Here is a 21720-nt window from a genome sequence, read left to right as displayed (position 1 = left end):
TCAAGCCACCATAACCTATACCTTGACACGAAACTTGAAAAAGAAAGTTTGATAACTCCTTTTGACATGAAAAAAGAAAGACGCGTTAATTGAATAACTTGTTGTGCCTCAACACGGGATCGAACCGTGGACCTTGTCATTACTAGTGACACGCTCTACCACTGAGCCATTGAGGCGCCTTAATTGGATGAAAACAGTGGTCCGCATTAGGCACTAAGGACGCGATTGGCATTCACGATCAGCTTGGGAACAACAGCATTGAACATAAACAAAATGAATTCAACCGATTTGAACAATGACTCTAACTGACTAAAACAAAGAAAACTCAAGATCTCTGTCTAAAACTCTCCACCGATGGGGTACTTCCAAACCTTGTCCGTAAACCTTCCAACAGAAGCCCTCCAAGTTTGCGCCGCGCCCTGTAAAGTCAGCCAAATCCTTACACTAACTACCCTGAACAACTTACAGCATTGAAGCTCAATCCTCGAAACATGGCAGTGATAAAAAATAACTCGGGCGTGCTGGTGTAAACTCTCACGCCATTGATATGCTCTGGATCACGGTTGGGAGCTCGATAAGAAGGTACCCGGCGATGCGGCAGGTCAAACTCAGGGTGATCCGATACAGACGAACGAGACTCTGGTGTTTCTTCGCGACTTTGTGAATGGTGAAGTTCGTAGTCTCTCAACACAGCGCTGTGAAAGGATCCATTTTGGACGCGCGTTTGAGTTGCTGTGGTCGACATGATTGTTGATGAAGTGAAGTTGCAAGTCAATAATTGGGTCAAGATCTCTTTGGTATTATTTCCCCTGCTTCCCTTGAGTCTAACGGAAGTCCCGGATATCGGCTGTTGAAGTTGAGAGACCTCCACTCGGGATGTGGAGGAACACACCAAACCAACACCCGAACCGATGGACAATCCGGGGACCCCGGATCAGCCACGACTTTACTCGTCTCAGAAGGAAGATTATTGATAGTCAAAATACTTGATGTCCTCAGATATCGTATTGCAAGCTCGAATCATCAACAACATGTCGAAACGATTCTCTGCAATCCGCTCAGCGGTTATTGACGGTCGCGTCCACAACCCAATCTACCGCAAAGACCAACTACGCAACCTTCACAGCGCTTTGGCTGATAATGCATCCGCTATTCAAGATGCGATAGCAAAGGATTCAAAGAACCAACCTTCGGAAGTCAAAGTCGAATATTGTCTTGCGCTGCAGCTCATTGCAGACGCGTACACCTCTATCAACCCTGACCAGCAGCTTGAACAAGAATATGCTGTCACAAAAGGGCAAGATGACACGATCAGTCGCGAACCGGCTGGAATTGTTGTTATTGAGCCTTCAAATCATGCTTTCTTCTATGGTTTGGTTGCTGCGCTGGCGCCTGCTCTTGCGGCTGGAAACTGTGTGATTGTTCAGGTAAGTCTTATTTTAAACAAACAGAAGCTTTACTAACGAAGTAGTCTGAAAACTCTTTGCGCAAAACACCAAAGTTGGTACTGAATCTCATCGAAAGTTCACTAGACAGAGATATCTTTACCGTCTCAGCTCAACCCGTCACTCCAGAAGACATCAACACGTCTCACATTTCCGTGTCGCAAAATGGTTCAACAGGTCCCATCCTTCGCAACCATCTCGTCTCAGACCCCAAAGCCCCGGTGGTAGCTTTTGTGGAGAGAGACGCAGACATTTCAGCTGCTGCTCAAGCTCTTATTTCGGCACGCTTCAGCCTGCAAGGCAAATCGTCCTACGCGCCTGATGTGGTCTTTGTCAACGAGTGGGTGAAGAAGGACCTGCTACGCGCTCTCGTGCAGCAAAGCACTGAGTTTCTGGCGACTTCACCTACGAAAGGCAGAGCCTTGAAAATGGGACTTGCGAGGGAGGTTGAGAAGGATGATAGCACACATGTTGTGCTGTCTGGGTCGAATGGAGTTATTCTTGATGTTCAGAACAGGTACGTCTTTCTCCTCATGTTTTGAGGTTTTGCTAACCTCTATAGGTCGTCAAGCCTACTGAAGCAAAAGGTTGAAGAGACAACTTTGATTGTTCACTCTGTCACAAGCATGGACGACGCCATTGACGCGTCAAGAGAGTATGTTCACCCAACTTCTTGAGTTACTTGACTAACTTTTTAGTATCGGATCTCTTGCCGCTGCATACGTCTTTACCACACCCGCGATGGCCAAGTACATATGCCAATTCCTGGATACAGCCGTCAGCTATGTCAATCAAATTCCAACCAAACTCCTCTGTAAGTCTTGACGTTCTTCACTCAAACCTCAGCTAACCTCTCAGACTCCCCCATCGCGCCACTCGGCTCTCCTCCCCAACCCAACACCAACACAATCTACCACGAAGATCAATTCTCTACCTCAAAACCGAAATATCTCACAAAGTCAAGTACAGAGCAGAAGCTGGCCAAGATCCTTGGAACGTCAACTGCTGCTGAATTGAGAGCGTTGGAGGTGGAAGCGACCAAAAGACTTCCAGAGATGAAACGACGACTGAAGGGTACGCAACTTGGTTTCTTTGAACAGGGCATTGTTACGAGTTTAGTGTTTGTCTTGACTACACTTGTTTCGGGGACGGGGTTGCTTGGATATTATGGTATTCGATATTGGCGGTCTTAGTCTTTCTTTCACATCTTTTGTATATACCACTTGAACGTTTGAGAACTGCTAGAATAGGTTAGATTAGTCCAATCTCCCATTTTGCTGCTATGAAACGTTATTGGGTGATGCCCACACTTGAGGAGCTCAAAACGGGGGGTATCAAGTGGTTGAGGCTGAGTGATTATCTACTTGGGGATCCACGCGAATAACTGGATATCGCCTATGATAGCTTTCAAGTTTCCTCATACGGGAAAGTGGTGACGTATTGTTCTGCTGAACGGAATCGCCAATATTCGGAATCATGTCCGATTGCGATAAGTTTGAAAGATAAGCCGGCCGTCGATGTTAGGAGAAGCTGAGGCCATCTTTCTATTCATCGCTCACCACCTGCCACCTATCAATATCGCATCAGGTCTAAGCATCTCAAGGTAGCGGTTACTCAAGCCGAGCCCGAGTGGCTGGACCTCGCTGGCAGCGTTAACAAAACCTGTAGCCTCATCAACGAGGCTACAGAAAATGGCGCCAGGCTTGTTGCGTTTCCTGAATGCTGGATTCTTGGGTACCCTGGTTGGATCTGGTAAGTTCATTGTCCAGGATTTTGGTAACAAAGATCGTTGCGGAATACCATTTAATGTCTTTTTGACTCAGGCAAAGGCCCGTCGACCCTGTCACCAATACATAGTACATTGAGAATTCTCTCAAGGTGGACTCAGATGAGATGAGAACTATCCAAGCTTGCGCAAAATCGAATTCAATCGCAATTTCTCTTGGGTTCTCAGGACGGACAGAGTCAAACTCCCTCTACATTTATCAGGTTATCATCAACCCTGAGGGCGAAATTGCTGTCCATCATCGCAAACTCAAACCAAGACAGGTTTGTTGTTCCAAGAACCTGGCGGTGGCCACAGCGCCGTGTATGGACCCGATGGAAGGAGGTTGACGAAGCCTCTGGCTAATGGAGATGCGACGGCCGAGGGGATTGTTTATACTGAGCTGGACTTGAGGGTCATTGTCACTAACAGATCTTTCCTTGATGTGGTTGGTCATTGTAGTCGGCCTGACCTTCTGTGGCTTGGTGTTGATAAGAAGCAAAAAGACATTGTGGTCTCAACCGACAAACATGAGGGCGCGTAAGCTTGCGGACTTGCGGACTTTCTGGTGTGGGGCTAGAGACCAAAGTTAATTCATGCGCTAGGTAGTCAAAGGTACTATTGGCTATGAAGCGCATTGGTTGTTTACCTACGAAATTGATCACCGTTCTTAGTTCCGCAGCCGATTTCCCTCCATCATTTCCTCAACTAAAACAAACTCGTTCATAATGGGCCGAAAATCTAAGCAAAAGTCTTGTTCCGGATGTGTCGAGGCCAAGCGCCGCTGTGACAAGCGACATCCATCATGCACTCGCTGTCTGGATCGAGCATTGGTTTGCACTTATCCACTTTTGCCTTCTCGACAAGCCTTCGATTTACCGACTGAAGCTACTCCAGATATGGATTTTAATGATATGTTGACTTCTTCAACATTTGGCACTGGGCTAAACAGTTCTGCGCTTGTTGATACATCCGAGCCACTGTTTCCTTCAATCTTTACAACTAACCCGAGTTGTTTCTCAGTACCTTGTCCATCCTCAAGCGTCATGGTCGAACCTTTGGGTCAGCTGACACAGATGTTCGGGGACTTGGGCTGGTTTCTTCGATCTCAAGCTTGGACTATAAGATATCACTATAGCGCACCAGAAGCCACACCTACAACTCCTGTTCTCTCTAATTTTATCCGTGGCCTACAGAGTTGGTTATCCTGTTTTGTCAAGACGGGACACAATCCTTTTATCCATCGACATCTCTATTCAGAATCAGGTTACCCACAATGTATCCAAGATGCATACTCGGCATGTGTTATCTCCAATGCTGCTAATAGCGAAAATGATAGCATCATCAATGCAATTTCCTCAACCTATATTTCGAATCTACTCAACACGCAACCCGTTGACGGTATAATTTCCACAAGAGATCATCTTGCCCGCACGCAAGCCCTTCTCATCCATATCCTTCTCTCACTATTCTCTTCCTCCATTCAACGACGCGCAAAGGCTGAAAGTCTCATTAGCCTTCTCCATGGCTGGAATAGCCAATTATGGGACTCTGCAACATCTGGTAGTGAATTCGCGCCGCTGGCAAGTTCGACTCCATCCTCAAGCGAAACAGCCAGTAGAGGCGCGGAACCAGTTTCCACCGTGTACCGTTCATTCATTCTGTCTGAATCCATTCGCCGCACTTGGTTACTCTGTAATCTTGCTACAGGTGTCTACGGCAGTCTCAAAGGCGAATTTGTAGGGTCATGTGGAGGAGATGTCCCAATCACTATGCACGCAAAGTTCTGGGAGGCGCCCTCAAGTGCACGTTGGGAGTTTACTGCGCGGCATACTGATCCGTTCTTTATTTACAGTCTAAAAGGTCAGACACTACTTGAGCGCGGTGTGAGTGCCATCCAGGTTGACGAGTTTGCGCGGCATCTGTTCACTATAATGTGGGGACTAGAAATGGTTGAGACTTGGGTTATGAGAACTGGAGATGAGGTCTCTGTTATATACTAGAGTTGAAGGGTAACCGGTGGTTAATCAGTTGAATACTCGAGACCTTGATGATTCTCGTCCGAAACTGCTCATGTGAAATAGCCAGGAGAGACTCTATGATGTATCTGAATGAATAACTAACAGTCCTCCAATAGAGCAAGCTTCCTTTCCGTGAGCCACTTGTTTACCTCAACGACAGTGTTCTCCCATAGGCCTTTTACCTGTCGATCGTCTTGTGCAACATGATTGGGAGTTTCCAGCATTCCCACCGGAACCAGAAATTTTCCTCTATATTTTTTCGTATTCTTCTTGACGTCCGTCGCCGTCGCCGCAAACAAGGAATTGGCAGCACCCTGCTCAGCCGTCATAAATGACAAGCGAGCTATAGCCCTGACAACAAGGTTGTTAATAGCCAGCACGCCTTCGGTAAGTACCTCACCAGGATGAACGGCTATACACGTAATTGGTAATTTCTGTCTCTCAAATATTCTTTGGAGCTCTTGTGTGAATAGTACCACGGCTGCTTTCGACACAGCGTATCGAATCATGTCGAAGCCAAACATGAATCTTCCTAGGAAGCGCCATTGCCATGGGTATGACAGAACTGGGTCCTTAAAACACGTCGATGAGTCGAAATTGAACTTGAAGTTTCCTGGTAGCATGCTGATGCTCGCTGTGGAGCTCAGGTTTATGATCCGGATATCGGCTCTTGGATCGTCAGCGGCAGCTTTGAAGAGAGGCAAAAGCCGGTTGATCAGTATGGAAGGTCCCATATGACTGTATATATCAGTAAGCTAATTGACAAGATTTTGGTGTTCCATACTTGGCAACCATGTGTTGTTCATACTTCCCATCAACCAAATTAGTGGCTGATGTCGATGCCGCCGCATTATTGACTTTAATATCGTTAATAATTATCGTATAAGCAGAGTCCCGAAACATACTCAGAATATGAAGTTTTGCTTCATTCTTCTTCAGCTCGTCTACGGCAATTGTAATACTGGCCGGATCAAACAGATCCATCAGCAAATATTGAACGTTTTCAGGGTCGATATTGTTGTCTTTGGCGAGCGTTTCTTTGGCGTCTTGTGCTCTTAATTCACTGCGCGTTGTCAAATACACCTTTGCTCCCTTCTGAGCCAGGAGCCTAACAGTCTCAAGTCCAATACCAGAGCTAGAAACTGTTTAGTATAGGGACATGCGATCTCAAGCTGATGCTCACCTTCCCCCTGTCACCACGGCGACTTTGCCCTTCAGATCAGGCATATCTGTCGAGGGGTTCCATTGTTGTATCATTATCGTGTAAGTCACTTGCTGGCAAATATTTCTGGGACGGACAAGAAGTTAAGTGACCAAATAATGTTGCACTATGAATGTCTTTAAAACAACTTTTAAGAGCGCATGGACATATTTAAATAAGTGTCAGGAGACTCTATCCCTGGCGCATATATCCTACATTCGATCTTGGTATCAGGTATATGCTAGCGGAGGTGGCGGATTATTATCTGACGCTTTGCCCAAGCTTGAATTACACAATTTCGAGCTTGTGGTAGCAACCTTGAGCCAGTTCACAAGCTGCACATATAATCATTTACAATAGTAATAAGGGCCAAGGCAGTACTTCCCCCAGCCATAACTCTAATAGAGCTTAACTTGCCATTTTGAATTCCAGCTCCGCAAGACTTCCCGCATCTCCGCAGCCAAACACCAGGCCCCATTATTCATCCACCAAACGGATCAAACACCATCCCGCCGATACTACTCATTCATTTTTTTATTTTTTTGAGTTTAGCCGCTTCAGGTATTTTACGAAATTGCCATTGAGTTACATAGCGGCCTTAGAGACAAAGTTACCGAGTTGCGTAGAGTACTATTCACATCACCTCAGATGCCAAGGTCTAGGTAAGAAGGCACTCTCCTCTACCTACAAGGATGCTATTGCGCAACATACCTACGATTTATCATATGAAAGGTCGGACGCTGCTCAAGCCCGGCGTTGGAGCTGCTTAGGACTATCGATATGCGCGGTATTTTATCTCATATAATGTGGAAGATATGCAAGGTTAAGATTTAAGTCATGGAAATTGGAGATGAGATTTCTGTTGTCTACTAAATACTATCGTTAAAATCGATCAGAGACCAATCAATTTCAGAGTCAAGAAATCCTCATCATCGTCTATGCGCTTTCGAACATCCCCAGACATCAACTCATCTATATCCCATGCTGCCCATACAAAACGGCCGTGAAGAAATGCGGCCTGAGATGTCGACGCCCAAACAGCCCAACGGCCTGGTAGGTTTTCTATAAAAATTAGAAACAAGAAACGCGCTGCAGTGCCCTAAAAAAAAGCAAAAAAAAAAAAAAAAATGAAAATGGCAAGCTGTTGCCCAAAAAAACATACCATCGTCGAATGGTGCGCTGTTCTCATCGAGACCTGTGGATCGCGCTTTTTCCGAAAGAATCTGTCCAGGATGAAAAGTGAGGATCTGTAATCTTGTGCGATCCACATTCTCTGCAATGCTCTGGATAAGCAAATGGCCCGACATTTTACTTAGAGAGTAATCTGGAAGGATAGCAGCTATTGATCGACTGTGGATAGCAGCTGTGGAAACATAGACTATAAACTATTATTCATGAGACTTATTAGCGCTCTGGGTTGTTTGATATGTGTCACAATGTACCTTTTTCTTATCGTCAACTTTCTGTTGTTTATGTAACTTCTGGCAGAAATCCAAGATGGATTTGACGTTTGTTTCATACAACGACCAAGTTGCGTCCAAGTCAGTATCCAGGAGTGGCTGCTGCTGCTGACCAAATAGCGCCGCATTTAGAATAAGAACGTCAACTGAAATGCCTTCGTCATCCAGACTTGACCAAAGTTTGTCTGTTTGATCGGTGTTTGCGACATCGCAGACTCTGGGAATAATAGTCACACTTGGATACTCCTGTGTGAGCTTCAAAGATGCTTGCTTGATGGTCTCCTCACGACGACCTATCAAGATAATTCTGGAGGCTGATGCCGCTGCGTATGACCTCGCAATTGCGAAACCAATACCAGCCGAGCCACCAGTAATGAGAATCGTTCTACCAGACTGATTCAACGCAGGGCAAGAGGGTAGTAAGTTCGGAGGCGGGGCTTTGTGAATCGTTGGAACTAGACGAGGCGCTAGTAAAGATAGGGCATTTCCGGAACTATCAGTATCTGTAGTAGAATCCATCGTGGCTGGCCTTTTCGAGGGAGAATTATGACTCAGGGAGCAGAAGGTAGGCAGCTACAGCGACATAAAAAGCCGTACTTAAGTAGAGACATGATAACCTAGCAGATATATAATTTGTAGTTTTATCTAGTCAAAAAGGAGTCAGGACTATAGACTCGCGAATCAGAAACGGTGGAGATGAATACTAAACCTCCACGCATTCTCCGCCTTTGCTCCGCGATAGTGTCGCCACTAATTGACCGGAAACCGCGAGTTAAGATCCAGCAACACGTATAGTGGGAATGATGGCTTCGTATAACTGAAAATGGGAGTATACGGCGTTGGAGTCTTTGGGAGATATGCTTGCGGAGTTGGTGAGGCAGTATCTTACAATCAAGATACCACTCGCATTTGTGCAGAAACTGAGTCTTCAGTTCAGCCTTGCACCGAATAAGGTTTCCGCAACTCCATCCCGTCAGTCATTCATAATTTATACACGTACCAAGGCTCAAGCGCCTGCTATATATAGCGCCATAACTAGAGATATCAGAATATGATCTTACTCTCCTCATCCGTATCACAAACACTTCCAGCTTCTTATCCAGCTTCATTATCCAGCTTCATTATCCAGCCTTTCATCTTACAATGTCCGAAACTTCTCCCCTACGATTCGACGGTCGCGTCGCCATTGTGACCGGGTCTGGTCGAGGTTTAGGCCGCGAATATGCTCTCCACCTTGCTAGCCTTGGTGCTGCATTGGTTGTAAATAGCACCACCGCCTCGACAGCAAACTCTACCACCAAGGAAATCACCGACACTGGCGGCAGGGCTTTTGCCCATGTCGGTAATGTAGCGGACCGCGATGTTGCAAACTCTATCGTGAAAGCTGCAATCGAGAATTTTGGGCGTGTCGATATTATTATCAACAACGCTGGTGGTGCGAATGGTGGCGAATTTGAACAATTACCTGATTCTAACCTCTGGGACATGCTCAACGTCCATGTGGGGGGATCCTGGAACGTCACCCAGGCAGCTTGGCCATATATGAAGAAGCAGAATTTTGGCCGTATTATCATGACTGCATCCTCAATGGTTTTTGGTGCTGCGCAGCAGTCAACCTACGCAGCAGCAAAAACCGCCGTTATAGGTCTAGCCAGGTCTATTGCTATCGAGGGCAAGCAGCACAACATCTTTGTTAATACTATTGCACCTATGGCTTACACACCTGGTGCTGCCGCGTATGTCTCGGACGAGCAGACTCGCACATTGATGGAGGCCAACATGCCCGCACGTGACGTGGCACCCACGATAGCTTGGCTAGCTCACGAGAGTTGTCAAGTCAATGGCGAAACTCTAGTGGCGGGAGGCAAACTAGTTAAACGCGTCTTTCTGGCCGAGACTAAGGGCTATTTTGGCCCTCAAGAAGGAGTTTGGACCATGGAATCAGTGAGAGATAACTGGGATAGGATTGTCGACGAGTCGGATTATGATGTCCCAGTTGACATGGCAGAATATGGTCCCAAGACCTTCCAGCGGATTATTCAGCAAAAGTGACCAGCTTGTCAGACTAGATTCAAATAGGAATGCATTCCTAGTTCTCACAGCAATTATTATCTTCTTCTCACTACTTGCCTGGGTATAATAATAAATAGTAGAAAAAGAAAGAGGAAGAGCTATTGGTACCGTAGAGTACTATAACGGTAAGTAGACCGCAACGTTGCTTGTCTGATTTTCCTTGTGTTTAATAGGGGTGGGTGTGTTTCATCTTAGAATATGCTGATAAAATTTAGGCGGCCTAAATTCATACGAGAATGCAACGTTAGTTCCGCGTACTCGGTAAATATCCATGTTAATATTATGACGACGAGGCTGTTGTAACCATTCTGAAACAAGGGGTGGCCAGGTTCTTTCATATTGCTGACGTCCGTATTGCCGTTGACCTAGTTATTTCCATCGTTTCCAAAACATTTCCACCTCCCACTTGACGGCCCGTAATGAACGGATTCGGCGTGGAGTATCATGAAAGTCCGCCAATCAAGATATATGTTTGTTCAGTGTCAATGTTCTACACTCTGATATAAAAATGCCAAGTCGCCAAGTCATCTCATCCAACTCGCAAGCATCAACAACTTCAACAAAGACAACTCAACATGCCTTCCACTAGCCAGCTTCTCTCTGTTCTCGCGGCTGTCGTCGCCTCAGTCAACGCAGCTATGGGCCCTGCGTTCAGCACTGGTCCTGTCGGCTCCAACTCTTGGATTCGTGAGGCTACCTCAACTCTTGTCCTGCCTGATATTCCCCAAGGTAGCACCGGTGTTGCCTCTCTCTGGGTTGGTATGGGTACCGATAAGGGCGACTTGATCCAATCCATCGCCGACAACTGGGACTCCAATGAGTGGAGCATTTTTGCTTACACTCTCACCAAGACTGGTGACAACTCTCAGCTACCTGTCCAAGACGAGAACCCTACACCTGCTAAGAAGGGCGACCGCATCACCATGCACTGTATGTAAATCTTTGCATTGAAACTACAATACTGATCGTATACAGACAAGTACGACGACTCGACCCAGGAGTATGTCCAGTACGTTTCCATCAACGGCAAGCAAGTTTCCACCCTCTCTACCTCCAAGGGTCACAAGGCCATGGGTTTCGGTAGCTCAGTAGAGTGCGGTGCTGAGGATTGCGGTACCATTGGTGCTCACAGTAAGTTTGACAGATATTTGAAACAATCACTTTCTAACAGTGGACTCTAGAGTGGGTCGACACCAAGATCACCCTCGACTCGGCTGATCCTGGCTACATCAACACCTTTGGCAAGGGCGAGGGCGTCACTGGTGACCTGACCACTGAGGATGGTGGTAAGACCTGGGTTGGCGCCGAGTTTGACATCCCTGAGTATACTTTTTAGGTGTTGATAATTTTCATGTATATACTTGTACCAGTAACTTAGTCCGATGAATACCTTCTTTCTTTCATCGTCAGCTTCCTGCTATATATATCTCCCACAGTGACAACATCAAGCTATCCTGATTTGACATTACAGGCCAAGCAGTACGCATTAATATTTTTCTTGCTTCTGCCCATCCCGTGACACCCGACCTCACCCCCCACATTCGTAGGTAGTAAGTGAATTTTAAAAACAGTTCGTCCAACTGTTTACTATAAGAGAGTGACTGAGCATGCATTAGACTCAACGACCCGGCATATACCTTCCAAAACCACAAATCTTGCTCCTCCTGACTCATTTCGTCCAAAAGTCGGAAGCCCCTCTCCATGTCACGCTTCAAAATATTGAGAGTGTGATGATGTAGTTGAGTTACCGGTGGTAAACCCCGATTGCTCATTCCAAGAACAGTAGCCAGATATATGCCGACTCCGACGCAGAGGCCAGACCAAGATGATAAAATTGGCCGAGTTTCATATATCTGACTCTCATCCGACGCCTGTGTGGCGGAAAAGATTTCCATATGACCATTGATGATTGCAGAGAATAGCTTCACAGCACTGCCACTCTTCCAAACCTTCCAGGTTGCACTAGTGACCGCATCTGACACCTTTCCATACCTCAAGCCGTGTAGATAGGTTGTATGTTGAAGGGCATCTATAATGGCTCGTGCATCGATATCTTTGGGCATTTTATCCAGAGTGATAGGCGTAAAGAAGAATGGCATCATGGACACGGTTCTAAGGCGAAATGCAGGGCCAGTTTCTTCTTGGTGGTGCCATTTATGTATTAAAGGCAATGAGTCTCCAGAATCAAAAGGCGAAGCAACTGTATCGTGACTTTTAAGAAAGTCATCTACACGGTTCTTTTGACTTGAAACGAAATTGCACACCCTTGAAAGATTAGTATTTAAACGCTCGCTCGAAGATGGAGCCTTACAATATGAGATAGCGATCTATCATCTCGGATTCGACCTCATTCGATGCAGAGTCGTTGTCAAGCAATTGCCGTGTAGAATCTAAATACAACATGAGGCCATTTAGGTGCGAATCTGCAATGTTGAAGTTACCAAGGCAACACTGGGCAGTTAGTGTCGAGACAAGAGTCAGGACCGGGTCTGTAGCTTACCTCTATAAAGCACAATGTATTGATATAATTTGTACACATCATAATGTCTTTTCTATTTTCGGAATTCTGAAGCCATAAATTGACTTGGCGTATACTCTGAATCTTGTGGAATAGGAATGTGGACTCAAACAATTGGAGGTCGCCTGCATTCCACGCATAGTGAAGACTGGATATTAGTAAAAGATTGCGCAGAACATCAGGATCATGGATAACCATAGTCGGCCTAGAATAAAATCAGAATCTGATTGCCAGGTTGTGCGTTCTTTGCTTACCTATCGCGCAGTTCTTGTGACAAACAGTTCTGCCCGGTCTGAAAGACTGTTTTCATGCAGTTAGAAATGCGTGGACATGTGGATATTTAGACTAACAATATCGGAGAAGTTCCAGTGACTTGAAAGGCATCTTGATAGGTAAGGTATGGAAAGGATTCAACGACCTGTTTAGATCGGAGTGCAAAGACTTTGACATCTGAACAAGCTTGCTGGTCGGCGACACAGTGCGTCTCGTAGGCGAGTCCGTCGAAACTTGGGCACCGTCAAAAGACCATGGGGAGTGCTGACCAGGGCCTAACGCACTTCTCCGCTCACGTAGAGGGATCTTTGGTTGGTATATGCATGGTTCCCCTTTGGTGGTGCATCTTGAACTGTTACATGCGGTTGATCTAGCCGGTCTGGTCCAAATAGGCGGCCCAAGATAGAGCTAAGGGGTAGGCTTTTTAGGGGAGACTTACCAATGCGGACGCTGTTCATCACACCGCACGTGTTTCTGTCGACAACTTACGCAGCCTGTGCGGCTTCGCTTACTAGCGAGTTTGTATCGTTCCTCCATAGTGAGAATTATGCTCGGTGGTAGATTCGGAGCCAAGACTTGCTTTTAATGTCTTGATGACTCAGCTAGCAGTTACTTGGTTCGTATATGAACCGATAGACATCAAGTAGTTGGTAAGAATAGAAGTAATCGGGTGGCTGGTTGTGGCTTATGATTGTGTTAAAGGCCCTCGGTCAGGCTATACTTGATTGGGACCAACTGCCCGTTGACAAGGGTATCCATCACAACTGTATCAGCCAATGACATGTTAGATTGCAAGATGTAAATTCTACCCTTGCTATGTGTGAGATTTCACTGAATAACAATGTAGAGAAGCTGCTAAAGAGTCTACTAAAGAGCCCAGCTATCTACTGAAGGGACCTCTAGAGGCTAGGTTAGGGTTATAACAACCATGGATAGAGACAGTCTACTTTTCAAACGGTTAATTATAACCTCAACACTGTAAAAGGCTATTGCACCGATTCTTATGATCCGTGATAGTGGAGACAATAAACAAGGTACATCAAGGCTCATTTCACACATAAGCTTACCAAGTGAGACTTACTTCTACTTTCAGCTAATAAACAGGCTTAGACTTGTACTGGATCTCAAGATAGTAAGGAATACCAACTATAAAGTTAAATGTATCCTGCCATTTAAAACTAATTATTTAATTCAACCATCAGATACAACACCATCACCTCACCTATTTTATTACACTCTCACCAAACATTACAATGAAGTTCTCACTCTCCATGATCACCGCCGCGGCAATCCTTTCACCTCTTGTGGCTGCCGATTTCGATATCTTCTACCAGGCACCAGCTAGTAGATACGGTGGCGAAAGTGTCTGGCAAGCTGTGAACAATGAGGCCAGCACCACGGACTGTACGAGTATGGTTGGAACGAGAACCTACCTTGTCAAAGAAGATGTCAGCGGAAAGAAGGTCGGATTCCGTTGCAAAGGCAAGGGGTGCCATCTTGATGGCAACGTCGACGACATTGAAGAACTGGAAATGAATTTTGGGCACAAGGGTAGCACTGTTTACCATTTCAGTAAGTCTTGTCACTCTTCCAGCCTGAGTCTTACTGACAATAGTTCAGCTATTCGTCAATGGTTTCGCGAGGATAACAAGTGGTGGATGGTCGGTTGTAAGTGCTGATTCTTTTCGCGCACGAATGTTTTGTTTTGACTCTTTTCGCTAGTGGATAACCAAGTTTACGGCTATTGCTCCCCCGCGACTGAGAGAGCGTATGCGTGCCTTGCTCACCAGGGTAAGCAAAAGTTCTTTTGCAAGATTGACGGGCTGTCAGAAGACGACATTATCAGAGATGTTAGGGAATGAAAACAGTACATGCGGTTATATTTGCTCTTGAAATAATCAAAAGTCTTATACTGTATTAGAAAGTCTGTCTGAAATATCAAATTATCCACGTCTCCCAGATCTCAACTCTGAATCCGGGGTTGCCAACCCTCAAACAAGAGTGAAAACTTGTTTGTGATCGCTATTCGCACCAAGCGCATCCAAAATCTCTCCATGCATAACTCCCTGGACAAAACATTCACCCACAAGCTTATATTTCAACTCATCACCTTCGTTCTTGGCAGGTCTCAATAGATATGGCACGTTTCCGCCATCAAGCAAAACAACCGCATCACCCTCTTTGGACCCCCAAGGACACAATCCAAACAATCCAGATGTCGTAATAAAGAAACACGGCTCTATGCAAGTCGGCAGCTTCTTGGTCTCGTAATAATCCAACTCGGCCTTCGCGTTTGGCTTCAAGACTTTCAAAGCAGGTCGGTTGGCGTAGGCCCAGTGCGAATTCATGTGGTCGATGTATTTCTGGTTGCACTCTCGGATAGTTTTTTGTAGAATGTCGCCCGCGCTGTTTCGTCGTGTCCAAAAAGGTGTCAGGCCACATGGATCTAGGATTTGATGGAACACTTTGCATATCTCTTGTTGATTATCGAAAGACCCTTGATAAGGATACATGTACTCGATAGGTACACAACTGATCTTCTTGATCTCGGTGATACGGAGGCCTGAAAGTCGAAGAATGAGTGGATCGTTTGTTTTGAGAAGCTCGAGATTGGGTTTCGTGTCGCCGGCAGCTTTGAACTTGAAGCAAGCATTTAGGTTTGCCTGGGTCCATTTTGAACTTCCCTGGTGGTCGACGGACCAAGTAGGATGACTGTCTAAGGTCTCTGCGCTCGGACCGACAGTCTTGACCCATGTTCGTGTAGGCTGGCAATGGATTGATGATAATATCGCTACTGAATTATGCTCACGAATCCACCAACGTGTGAAATCGGCAAAGACACGCTCCTTCGACTTGTCGTAGTTTGGTCGGATTAGTTCGTCTAGCTTTGAAGCATCATGCGTCTCGTCGGCAAAGGTGAGGAGGGCAAATAGTTTATCTCGAGGATCCGTCGCCTTCAAATCAAGACCCGAGAGAAACACATCTAGAATACTCGATAGCTGCTTTGTGTCTTGCGTCTCGATAGGCGTGGAGGGCACTTCCCGCGTTCGACCCTTGGGCTTTAATGTCTTCCAAATAGCAGCCATGGACGTCTGTTGGGAAGCATTGTGGGGGTTTTGAGCTGCGTAGCCAGGATGCCCAAGCCAATTGCTTACTTGAACGACTTCTTCCCAGGGAACCTGTTCAGCTGAACAGTGAACAAACGGTACTCTTGCCGATAGAGCTTCTTGAATGACCCAGACTCTCGAGAACCACGGGTTTTCGTAAAGTGTGCTCATGAGGAATGAAAGTTGAGTATTGCCGTACCAACCCGCCATGTCGATGATTTCTCGGGACCATGTCTTGAGGTGAAGTTCAAAAACCTCAAACATTCCTTTGAACGAAATCTTGTGTCCGTCTCTCTTTTTCTCCTCTCCAAAAGATTTGATGTCGGCCAGCGGTGTTTGATGCTTTGTTCCGAAGCAGGTACATGATTCTCCACCTTGGCATATCTCACTGTTATAGTTGCAAATATCTCGGATGAGCTTCAGACACGCTTCAATACCGTGATTGTCCTCGCCGAGCCAGATATGGACAATTGAAGCCAAGGAGTAAATCTGAGTCATCAACGTGACTTGTTGGGCTCTTTCTTCAAGATCATCCTGATTGATGCACACCGCGTCGATCCATATGACTAGGGTTTCGTTCGTGAGGCGCAGACGACGAATAGCCTGGGCTGCAGATTTGCCGATACTGAAAGACGTTTTGTCTTGGGTGTTGTTTTGGTCGAGGAAAATCTCGTCGCGCTCTGAAAAATCACCCCAGCAGTATGACAACGCATGAAAGTCGACAGTCTCGGCATCTCTAAGGCTCGCAATGCTGAAATGGGCGTGGATGGGGTCGTCGAAAGATCCTGGTTCAACATGTAACAGCCGGACCTCTTGTCGGCCGAGATCCAGTGCATGCGCATAATGTGAGGCGTTGGAAGAAATTGAGAGCGATTTAAGATCTTGCAGAGGATCATTTGCTTCGTACTCAATCTTGAGTCGTCCTTCGTGGATGATATTTGTCCAGGCCATGTACATAGCTCGAGGGATCAGTTGAATAACATCTCCAGGGCGCAGAGCTTCGATCCATAAACGCTTTCGGGGACCAAGCCAGATGTGCCATCTTTCTGTCCAGTCTTGGGGTTCTTGTTCGGCAAGGCGATTGTTGTGAACGAGGATCGTGCGGAGGTCTCCACGGCCTTCGGGGCGTTTAACGGAAGCATCAAACCAAGTGAACGATACTTTTTCGGCATTATCTGCCCAGCCTCCAGGGTAGTCAGCACCTGTGATTTATTGTGAGGGAATTAAGTACCTTGATCACGCGATAATCCTCCGAAGCTGACAGCGATAACCCTCTTGGCGTCTTGTGGGATCTCGAGTTCGATATAAGGTTGTTCTGGACAGTGGTCGTGAACCTGAACAAGGTCTTTACGCTCGACAAAGCTTTCTTTGTTGATGGAAGTCATGTTGTAGAGATTTTGCTTGGGTCTACATTTTGAAACCTTAGAGTTGAGAGATTATTTAAGGCTGATGCTGATATGGAAGGAGGGAACCCATGTCTGACAGGGCTTAGTACGCGGGTAGGCGCAGCCCGTGCAATGCTTGTTCCTTCTGGGGCCCAAACGCACCTCATTTGGGGGCCAAATGTGAAGTTGATCTAAAGCCTCAGTCAAAGTGATTTCACAGCGACAAACAAATAAACGTATCTTTTTTTTCGTCTCTTGGCCGAAATGGTATTTAATCACGATCATTGAGAATTGATGACAGTTGGGAAGTCATGTCGAGATCAGTTGCGTTAGTCTCAGCAAATAGCGACACTAGTAATCGTTAGTATCAACAATCCATAGCTGCAAGACTAGGATCAGCTAGCAGGTTGACATGAGAAGAGAGTCAACAATGCGGGTAGCTGGAGTCGAATGGTGTCAATACAGCTACAAACTTGATCTTTATGGACAAGTGCTTTGAGTCAGTGATGGATCCTTTTTTTTACTTCATTATGTCATTTACCAGCGTCTGAATCTCAACCATAAGCTGCCAAAACCGCACAATCTCCCTCTTCCTCTCCATGTTCATTTGAAGTTCGTGGACCCGAAAGATTGATCAACGACACGCTGTAGACTGCTGGGAGGTTGAGTGGAACTGAGTTCAAGAGTGCTGAGTTGCACTACCTCGTCAGTGGAGAGTTTCGTCGGTACACCGGTCGCAGCATTGATGGGCGAGTGACTGAGCCGAAAAACATCTTTGGCCAAAAATGTTTCGTTCATCGTTGTGGAGGTGCAGAGATACTCAAATAACCCAAATGGGTCGATACCGAAAGAAGACAGAGCTTTGTTGACTTGCTGTCTGTCTGTCGTCGTCGCTATCTCATCTGGCGATTTGCCGAACACATGTCAGGCATGATCGATGATGGGGTTCTGTGCCTTGGGTTGTCGAAAATCGAGTTTCTCACGGATAAAGTCCAAGGTACCACGCATTGCAACTGTAAATGTGGCAACGCACGACGATCAGGCAGTCGAGGCCTGACGATTTCTGGCTTCCTCGCCAGAGCAGTGGGAAGTTATTCAGGTATACGGCGGCGACATTCCTCTGACTGCCCTCAAAATTGTAACGGTCGCGAATTTCTGTCGCTTTCATCTTGATCTGCCTCAAATTAGTCGATGTTAGACAACCTCGAGTGATGGGCTCACCCAGTTCATCGTGTTGTTGGATGATTGAGGAAATGTGAATAAAGGGAGCAGAGTTGGATTTGTGTAAGAGTTTTCTTTTTCCGCTGTAAAACTATCTACAGTGTAATAGTTGGTAGGCTGTGAACCATAGTCTGTGACAGTGGCAGCCAGTGCAAGCTTGTAAATTGTAGCTTTTGAGCAGACGGCTGCAGTTTCACCTCTTATTGTTATCTTTCGTTCTCTTCTCCTAACTTTCTTTTTTCCCTTAGGTAACACTACGTTTACAAAAACGTGAGTTTGATATCGAACATCGTCTAACACAACCTGCTAAACATCAAATAGGCTATCATATACACAAAGATCACCATCATGCCCGGAACAACTGCCAGCAGCCAAGCGCCCTCTCCCAACTTCAATCCTGCCGATGAAGAACGTCGCCGTCTTTTTATTAAGGCATACTTCACCTTCCACTGCCAGTGGGATGAAGAGAAGTGGCGATCTCTCCAGGCCCAGGCAGAATCGGATGTCTTTACCATTCTGCACAAGCATGTTCATCTTGTGGTGGGCAACGTCCATGTCGCCTACGTTGCCGACGACTTCGCGTAGGAGGACTACGCCAAGGAGGTTGGCCTTGCTCATTCCGAGCACCACTGGCCTTGGCCAGACGAGATGGAACCAGGGTTGGAGGATTGCAGTGGCGGCGTCTCGGAGGCGTACCTGACCTGGCGCAGGATGAGGGGTTATCCAACTCCGAGACGTCTGCCTACTGGAAACGTTTAGGTCTTTTTCCCTTCCCAGCAAGCCCTCCTTCTCTTCACTCTGGCCGTGTTTGTTTTTGGCTCTTCTACCGCAAATGGCGGCAACTTTATGAATTGAACAATGAGGATAGCCTCCACAGAACAATGGAAATGTTACCCGATCATTCGTTTGCTTAATCAATTTGACTGCGTGACTGAAACTTGTGTGATATCTTTAGTAATGCAGATACTGTAGTGCTATAACCCTTTCCTATTGACTGTAATACAACTGTTAAAAGAATAATTTCACCCTTAGGGGGCTTCCATGCATATAGATGGTAACAGAAAGCAGAATAAGTAAGTTTTGGCACACTGGAAGTTAATTGGTAATTGAGATGATGTGTTAACTGTTTATCAGGTGTAGCAACTGGTGGTGATGGGTCCACAATATTTTACTTCACCTCTCCCCTACCAACTCATCCCAAAAATAAAGCATCCACAGAACACAAGCGTGATTATCGGCGCCGTTTAAAAGATCTGATTTTTAAACCTGTTCTACGACTTCTTTACCAATTGCAGTTTGTATCCTTTATGTCTTCTGCAAGTGACGAATCTGATCGCGGCCGTGGTCAAACCCACCGCCCATTAACTGAGGACCAGCTAATGGGTGAGGACTATGAGCGCAAGATAGCTGAAGCCCGACGCGGGTTACAACAAACCCAAATCCGGGCCGAGGCGATGGTCAGGGAGATGAACCAGGCTCGAGGGCGCCGTCAAGGGCGGCGAGCTGGGAATCTCCTTTCCAGTTGACGCGGTGCCGACGTCTCTTGTTCTGGCAACAGTGGAAGAGGGTCTTCCGGGGGTGCTCGGAGGAACTCCAACAGTGGCTATATTATTAGGAATGGGTTTGCGTACGTGCTCAATGCCAGGAACGTCAGTGGTCGTGTGAATGACGAACGCTTTGCTGCGTTTGGCGGCCTCCTAGAAGGCGCAACTGGCGCGATGGAGGTACCACCTCCTGACATTCCCGGGCGGATGCAGCATCAAGAGTTTATGCGTGGTATATTCATGGCTGATTATGAATCCAGGCGTGAAGTGAGACGGCGCAAATGTAGAAACTGCAAGTGTTCTACGCACTCCCTGAAGAACTGCCTTTATGCCATCGAATGTTACATTACTAGTTGCATCCTTTGTGACACCGAGGGCCATGCTATCTACCAATGTCGACAATTTGAAGCAATGAACTTGAAGGATAGGATTCATGTCCTCATCCATGATCGAGCCAAACGACCCGCATTGAAAACTTCCATCGCTTGGTGGAAGTATCTGCGCGATTACGCAGAGGCAGGAGGCAATGAAATGCCCAAGGAGTTTCCCTGGTCCGCCGAGTTTGCTATGGGCAAAGCCAAGCGAGATGATGGCCTCTTCATCTTGGGTCTTCAAACTCGCTGGGATGAGAAGCGAAACATGGGCGATCTGCCTACAGATCCCAAACATGCTTCTGCGGAAGATGTCGTTCCCTTGTACATTGGCACCTACTTCTTGCCAACCGAGGCATCGGAGGCTTAATGGGCGTAAGTTGGGAAGTTCCTTACCAAGCGCAAGCCATGAAGCGAATGGGGGAAAAGCCTCGTATTATGGCGGATATGCTGACCAGCAAAGCTGTCAGTGAGGTCTCGCGGCCTGTCACAGGCAGTTGGGACGTTGGGCCATGTAAACTGTTGCGGCGTCTTGTAAGTTGCATCCCACTCTATTTTTGTCATAAATCTAACTGTTCCAGGATCCCCAGATATCAAGTCATCGAAGTTCGGCCCAGGTTGTACGATTACCGATTGTGAGCCCAATGTTTGTGGCCAATGACATCAATTACACAATCGAAGACTGTAGTAATGAGTCGATGGGGATTTCGGCATGTCGAAGGGAATCATGCCGTATTGTTATCATCATCGAAATAAACATTCGAGTTTCTGTTCATTGAAATCATTATATTGGATGGATTGTGTCAGCGAATTGCCTACTACTGTGATATTGAAACACTCTTTTTGAACGTGTCGAGCGTGAGTCTTCATTCTTCAGCGGGGAGTCGTCATTTTGACTTCGGCCCCTACCCCACAACAATCCACCGGCTTGCCACCATCCGTCATACGAGACTCCACAGATACGACACCACACAATACCACGGACCAATTACCACACGATTGATTTCTAGAACAGGCAATTGTGTTAAATCCCAGCAACTGTGGATCGGGCACCATGCCGAGACAAACACAACTCCTCTTAATATGAACTGTGTACTCTCATGACTTCCCAACAGGCATGATCATGGATGGATTATGCTAATCACTTCGTATAATCACTCCAAAACGCCAAACATGGAGGCTGTTCCAAGCACTCTTCATCTTACCTATCAGATCATTATCCAACTGCAAGTGAATGTGTACCCACGTACTACAGTTGTTCAATACTCATGCATTCCGTGTATTGCCGTGAGGTTATGAGTAATCTGTTGGTAGCTCATGTGGAGGTCATCTAGTG

The 21720-nt window shown here is 46.4% G+C and overlaps 13 protein-coding genes and 1 non-coding gene across 14 annotated transcripts; 7 read left to right on the top strand and 7 right to left on the bottom strand.

Annotated features, from left to right (window-relative positions):
- Positions 1-104: 104 nt before the first annotated feature.
- On the bottom strand, positions 105-176 carry EDB82DRAFT_t231. Its single transcript has one exon. It is a non-coding gene; the product is annotated as a tRNA-Thr (tRNA).
- A 106-nt stretch (positions 177-282) lies between these two features.
- Positions 283-841, bottom strand: EDB82DRAFT_511734 (uncharacterized protein). Its single transcript, XM_025737126.2, has 2 exons — positions 467-841; positions 283-419 (listed from the first exon to the last, which is right to left on the bottom strand). The coding sequence occupies exons 1-2, from the start codon at positions 743-745 to the stop codon at positions 339-341; spliced, it is 360 nt and encodes a 119-aa protein (XP_025592018.1). The 5' UTR covers positions 746-841; the 3' UTR covers positions 283-338.
- A 190-nt stretch (positions 842-1031) lies between these two features.
- On the top strand, positions 1032-2638 carry EDB82DRAFT_479531 (Aldehyde/histidinol dehydrogenase; the record flags this gene model as incomplete). Its single annotated transcript, XM_065608128.1, has 5 exons — positions 1032-1427; positions 1472-1962; positions 2008-2100; positions 2144-2259; positions 2292-2638. The coding sequence occupies 5 exons, from the start codon at positions 1032-1034 to the stop codon at positions 2636-2638; spliced, it is 1443 nt and encodes a 480-aa protein (XP_065463206.1).
- A 601-nt stretch (positions 2639-3239) lies between these two features.
- Positions 3240-3598, top strand: EDB82DRAFT_290441 (uncharacterized protein). Its single transcript, XM_065607415.1, has one exon. It carries the CDS (start codon positions 3339-3341, stop codon positions 3558-3560), a length of 222 nt encoding a protein of 73 aa, XP_065463205.1. The 5' UTR covers positions 3240-3338; the 3' UTR covers positions 3561-3598.
- Positions 3599-3872: 274 nt separating this feature from the next.
- On the top strand, positions 3873-5393 carry EDB82DRAFT_290431 (uncharacterized protein). The gene has a single exon (XM_025737123.2). The coding sequence runs from the start codon at positions 3939-3941 to the stop codon at positions 5211-5213; it is 1275 nt and encodes a 424-aa protein (XP_025592015.1). The 5' UTR covers positions 3873-3938; the 3' UTR covers positions 5214-5393.
- On the bottom strand, positions 5272-6782 carry EDB82DRAFT_290407 (uncharacterized protein). Its single transcript, XM_065607414.1, has 4 exons — positions 6415-6782; positions 6137-6366; positions 6016-6088; positions 5272-5969 (listed from the first exon to the last, which is right to left on the bottom strand). The coding sequence occupies exons 1-4, from the start codon at positions 6486-6488 to the stop codon at positions 5330-5332; spliced, it is 1017 nt and encodes a 338-aa protein (XP_065463204.1). The 5' UTR covers positions 6489-6782; the 3' UTR covers positions 5272-5329.
- Positions 6783-7324: 542 nt separating this feature from the next.
- On the bottom strand, positions 7325-8411 carry EDB82DRAFT_561137 (uncharacterized protein; the record flags this gene model as incomplete). Its single annotated transcript, XM_025737121.1, has 3 exons — positions 7325-7494; positions 7595-7817; positions 7875-8411. The coding sequence occupies 3 exons, from the start codon at positions 8409-8411 to the stop codon at positions 7325-7327; spliced, it is 930 nt and encodes a 309-aa protein (XP_025592013.1).
- Positions 8412-8968: 557 nt separating this feature from the next.
- On the top strand, positions 8969-10075 carry EDB82DRAFT_578878 (uncharacterized protein). Its single transcript, XM_025737119.2, has one exon. It carries the CDS (start codon positions 9036-9038, stop codon positions 9942-9944), a length of 909 nt encoding a protein of 302 aa, XP_025592012.1. The 5' UTR covers positions 8969-9035; the 3' UTR covers positions 9945-10075.
- A 465-nt stretch (positions 10076-10540) lies between these two features.
- Positions 10541-11301, top strand: EDB82DRAFT_578877 (uncharacterized protein; the record flags this gene model as incomplete). Its single annotated transcript, XM_025737118.1, has 3 exons — positions 10541-10895; positions 10941-11096; positions 11147-11301. 3 exons carry the CDS (start codon positions 10541-10543, stop codon positions 11299-11301), a joined length of 666 nt encoding a protein of 221 aa, XP_025592011.1.
- EDB82DRAFT_511722 (uncharacterized protein) lies at positions 11169-13406 on the bottom strand. Its single transcript, XM_065608908.1, has 5 exons — positions 12834-13406; positions 12738-12783; positions 12466-12688; positions 12277-12416; positions 11169-12230 (listed from the first exon to the last, which is right to left on the bottom strand). Exons 1-5 carry the CDS (start codon positions 12931-12933, stop codon positions 11372-11374), a joined length of 1368 nt encoding a protein of 455 aa, XP_065463203.1. The 5' UTR covers positions 12934-13406; the 3' UTR covers positions 11169-11371.
- A 450-nt stretch (positions 13407-13856) lies between these two features.
- Positions 13857-14672, top strand: EDB82DRAFT_511718 (uncharacterized protein). The gene is made up of 4 exons (XM_025737116.2): positions 13857-13887; positions 13951-14328; positions 14377-14424; positions 14479-14672. Exons 2-4 carry the CDS (start codon positions 14010-14012, stop codon positions 14616-14618), a joined length of 507 nt encoding a protein of 168 aa, XP_025592009.1. The 5' UTR covers positions 13857-13887; positions 13951-14009; the 3' UTR covers positions 14619-14672.
- Positions 14673-17279, bottom strand: EDB82DRAFT_467144 (heterokaryon incompatibility protein-domain-containing protein). The gene is made up of 2 exons (XM_025737115.2): positions 17095-17279; positions 14673-17047 (listed from the first exon to the last, which is right to left on the bottom strand). Exons 1-2 carry the CDS (start codon positions 17246-17248, stop codon positions 14748-14750), a joined length of 2454 nt encoding a protein of 817 aa, XP_025592008.1. The 5' UTR covers positions 17249-17279; the 3' UTR covers positions 14673-14747.
- Positions 17280-17851: 572 nt separating this feature from the next.
- On the bottom strand, positions 17852-19087 carry EDB82DRAFT_479523 (uncharacterized protein; the record flags this gene model as incomplete). Its single annotated transcript, XM_065608127.1, has 4 exons — positions 17852-18121; positions 18282-18422; positions 18470-18772; positions 18908-19087. The coding sequence occupies 4 exons, from the start codon at positions 19085-19087 to the stop codon at positions 17852-17854; spliced, it is 894 nt and encodes a 297-aa protein (XP_065463202.1).
- A 423-nt stretch (positions 19088-19510) lies between these two features.
- Positions 19511-20754, top strand: EDB82DRAFT_479522 (uncharacterized protein; the record flags this gene model as incomplete). Its single annotated transcript, XM_025737114.2, has 2 exons — positions 19511-19542; positions 20028-20754. 2 exons carry the CDS (start codon positions 19511-19513, stop codon positions 20752-20754), a joined length of 759 nt encoding a protein of 252 aa, XP_025592007.2.
- Between the last annotated feature and the right edge of the window lie 966 nt (positions 20755-21720).

The sequence above is a fragment of the Fusarium venenatum genome (assembly GCF_020744135.1).
Source record: "Fusarium venenatum strain MPI-CAGE-CH-0201 chromosome Unknown EDB82scaffold_4, whole genome shotgun sequence".
NCBI classification, from domain to species: domain Eukaryota; kingdom Fungi; phylum Ascomycota; class Sordariomycetes; order Hypocreales; family Nectriaceae; genus Fusarium; species Fusarium venenatum.
Note: the sequence above shows the minus strand (reverse complement) of the source record. Positions and strands in the feature narration are given on the sequence as shown.

Bases quoted from the DNA above. Each gene is read 5' to 3' on its own strand.
- EDB82DRAFT_511734 (XM_025737126.2), bottom strand. From the start codon at position 745: ATGTCGACCACAGCAACTCAAACGCGCGTCCAAAATGGATCCTTTCAC. The intron at 420-466 runs GTAAGTTGTTCA...CTGACTTTACAG, and splicing joins GAGGATTGAGCTTCAATGCT to GGCGCGGCGCAAACTTGGAG.
- EDB82DRAFT_290441 (XM_065607415.1), top strand. From the start codon at position 3,339: ATGAGAACTATCCAAGCTTGCGCAAAATCGAATTCAATCGCAATTTCT.
- EDB82DRAFT_290431 (XM_025737123.2), top strand. From the start codon at position 3,939: ATGGGCCGAAAATCTAAGCAAAAGTCTTGTTCCGGATGTGTCGAGGCC.
- EDB82DRAFT_290407 (XM_065607414.1), bottom strand. From the start codon at position 6,488: ATGATACAACAATGGAACCCCTCGACAGATATGCCTGATCTGAAGGGC. The intron at 6,367-6,414 runs GTGAGCATCAGC...AACAGTTTCTAG, and splicing joins GCCGTGGTGACAGGGGGAAG to CTCTGGTATTGGACTTGAGA. The intron at 6,089-6,136 runs GTATGTTTCGGG...ACGATATTAAAG, and splicing joins AGCAAAACTTCATATTCTGA to TCAATAATGCGGCGGCATCG.
- EDB82DRAFT_578878 (XM_025737119.2), top strand. From the start codon at position 9,036: ATGTCCGAAACTTCTCCCCTACGATTCGACGGTCGCGTCGCCATTGTG.
- EDB82DRAFT_511722 (XM_065608908.1), bottom strand. From the start codon at position 12,933: ATGTCAAAGTCTTTGCACTCCGATCTAAACAGGTCGTTGAATCCTTTC. The intron at 12,689-12,737 runs GTAAGCAAAGAA...ATTTTATTCTAG, and splicing joins TCACAAGAACTGCGCGATAG to GCCGACTATGGTTATCCATG. The intron at 12,231-12,276 runs GTAAGGCTCCAT...TAATCTTTCAAG, and splicing joins ATAGATCGCTATCTCATATT to GGTGTGCAATTTCGTTTCAA.
- EDB82DRAFT_511718 (XM_025737116.2), top strand. From the start codon at position 14,010: ATGAAGTTCTCACTCTCCATGATCACCGCCGCGGCAATCCTTTCACCT. The intron at 14,329-14,376 runs GTAAGTCTTGTC...ACAATAGTTCAG, and splicing joins TAGCACTGTTTACCATTTCA to CTATTCGTCAATGGTTTCGC. The intron at 14,425-14,478 runs GTAAGTGCTGAT...TCTTTTCGCTAG, and splicing joins CAAGTGGTGGATGGTCGGTT to TGGATAACCAAGTTTACGGC.
- EDB82DRAFT_467144 (XM_025737115.2), bottom strand. From the start codon at position 17,248: ATGACTTCCATCAACAAAGAAAGCTTTGTCGAGCGTAAAGACCTTGTT. The intron at 17,048-17,094 runs GTACTTAATTCC...ACTACCCTGGAG, and splicing joins AGGATTATCGCGTGATCAAG to GCTGGGCAGATAATGCCGAA.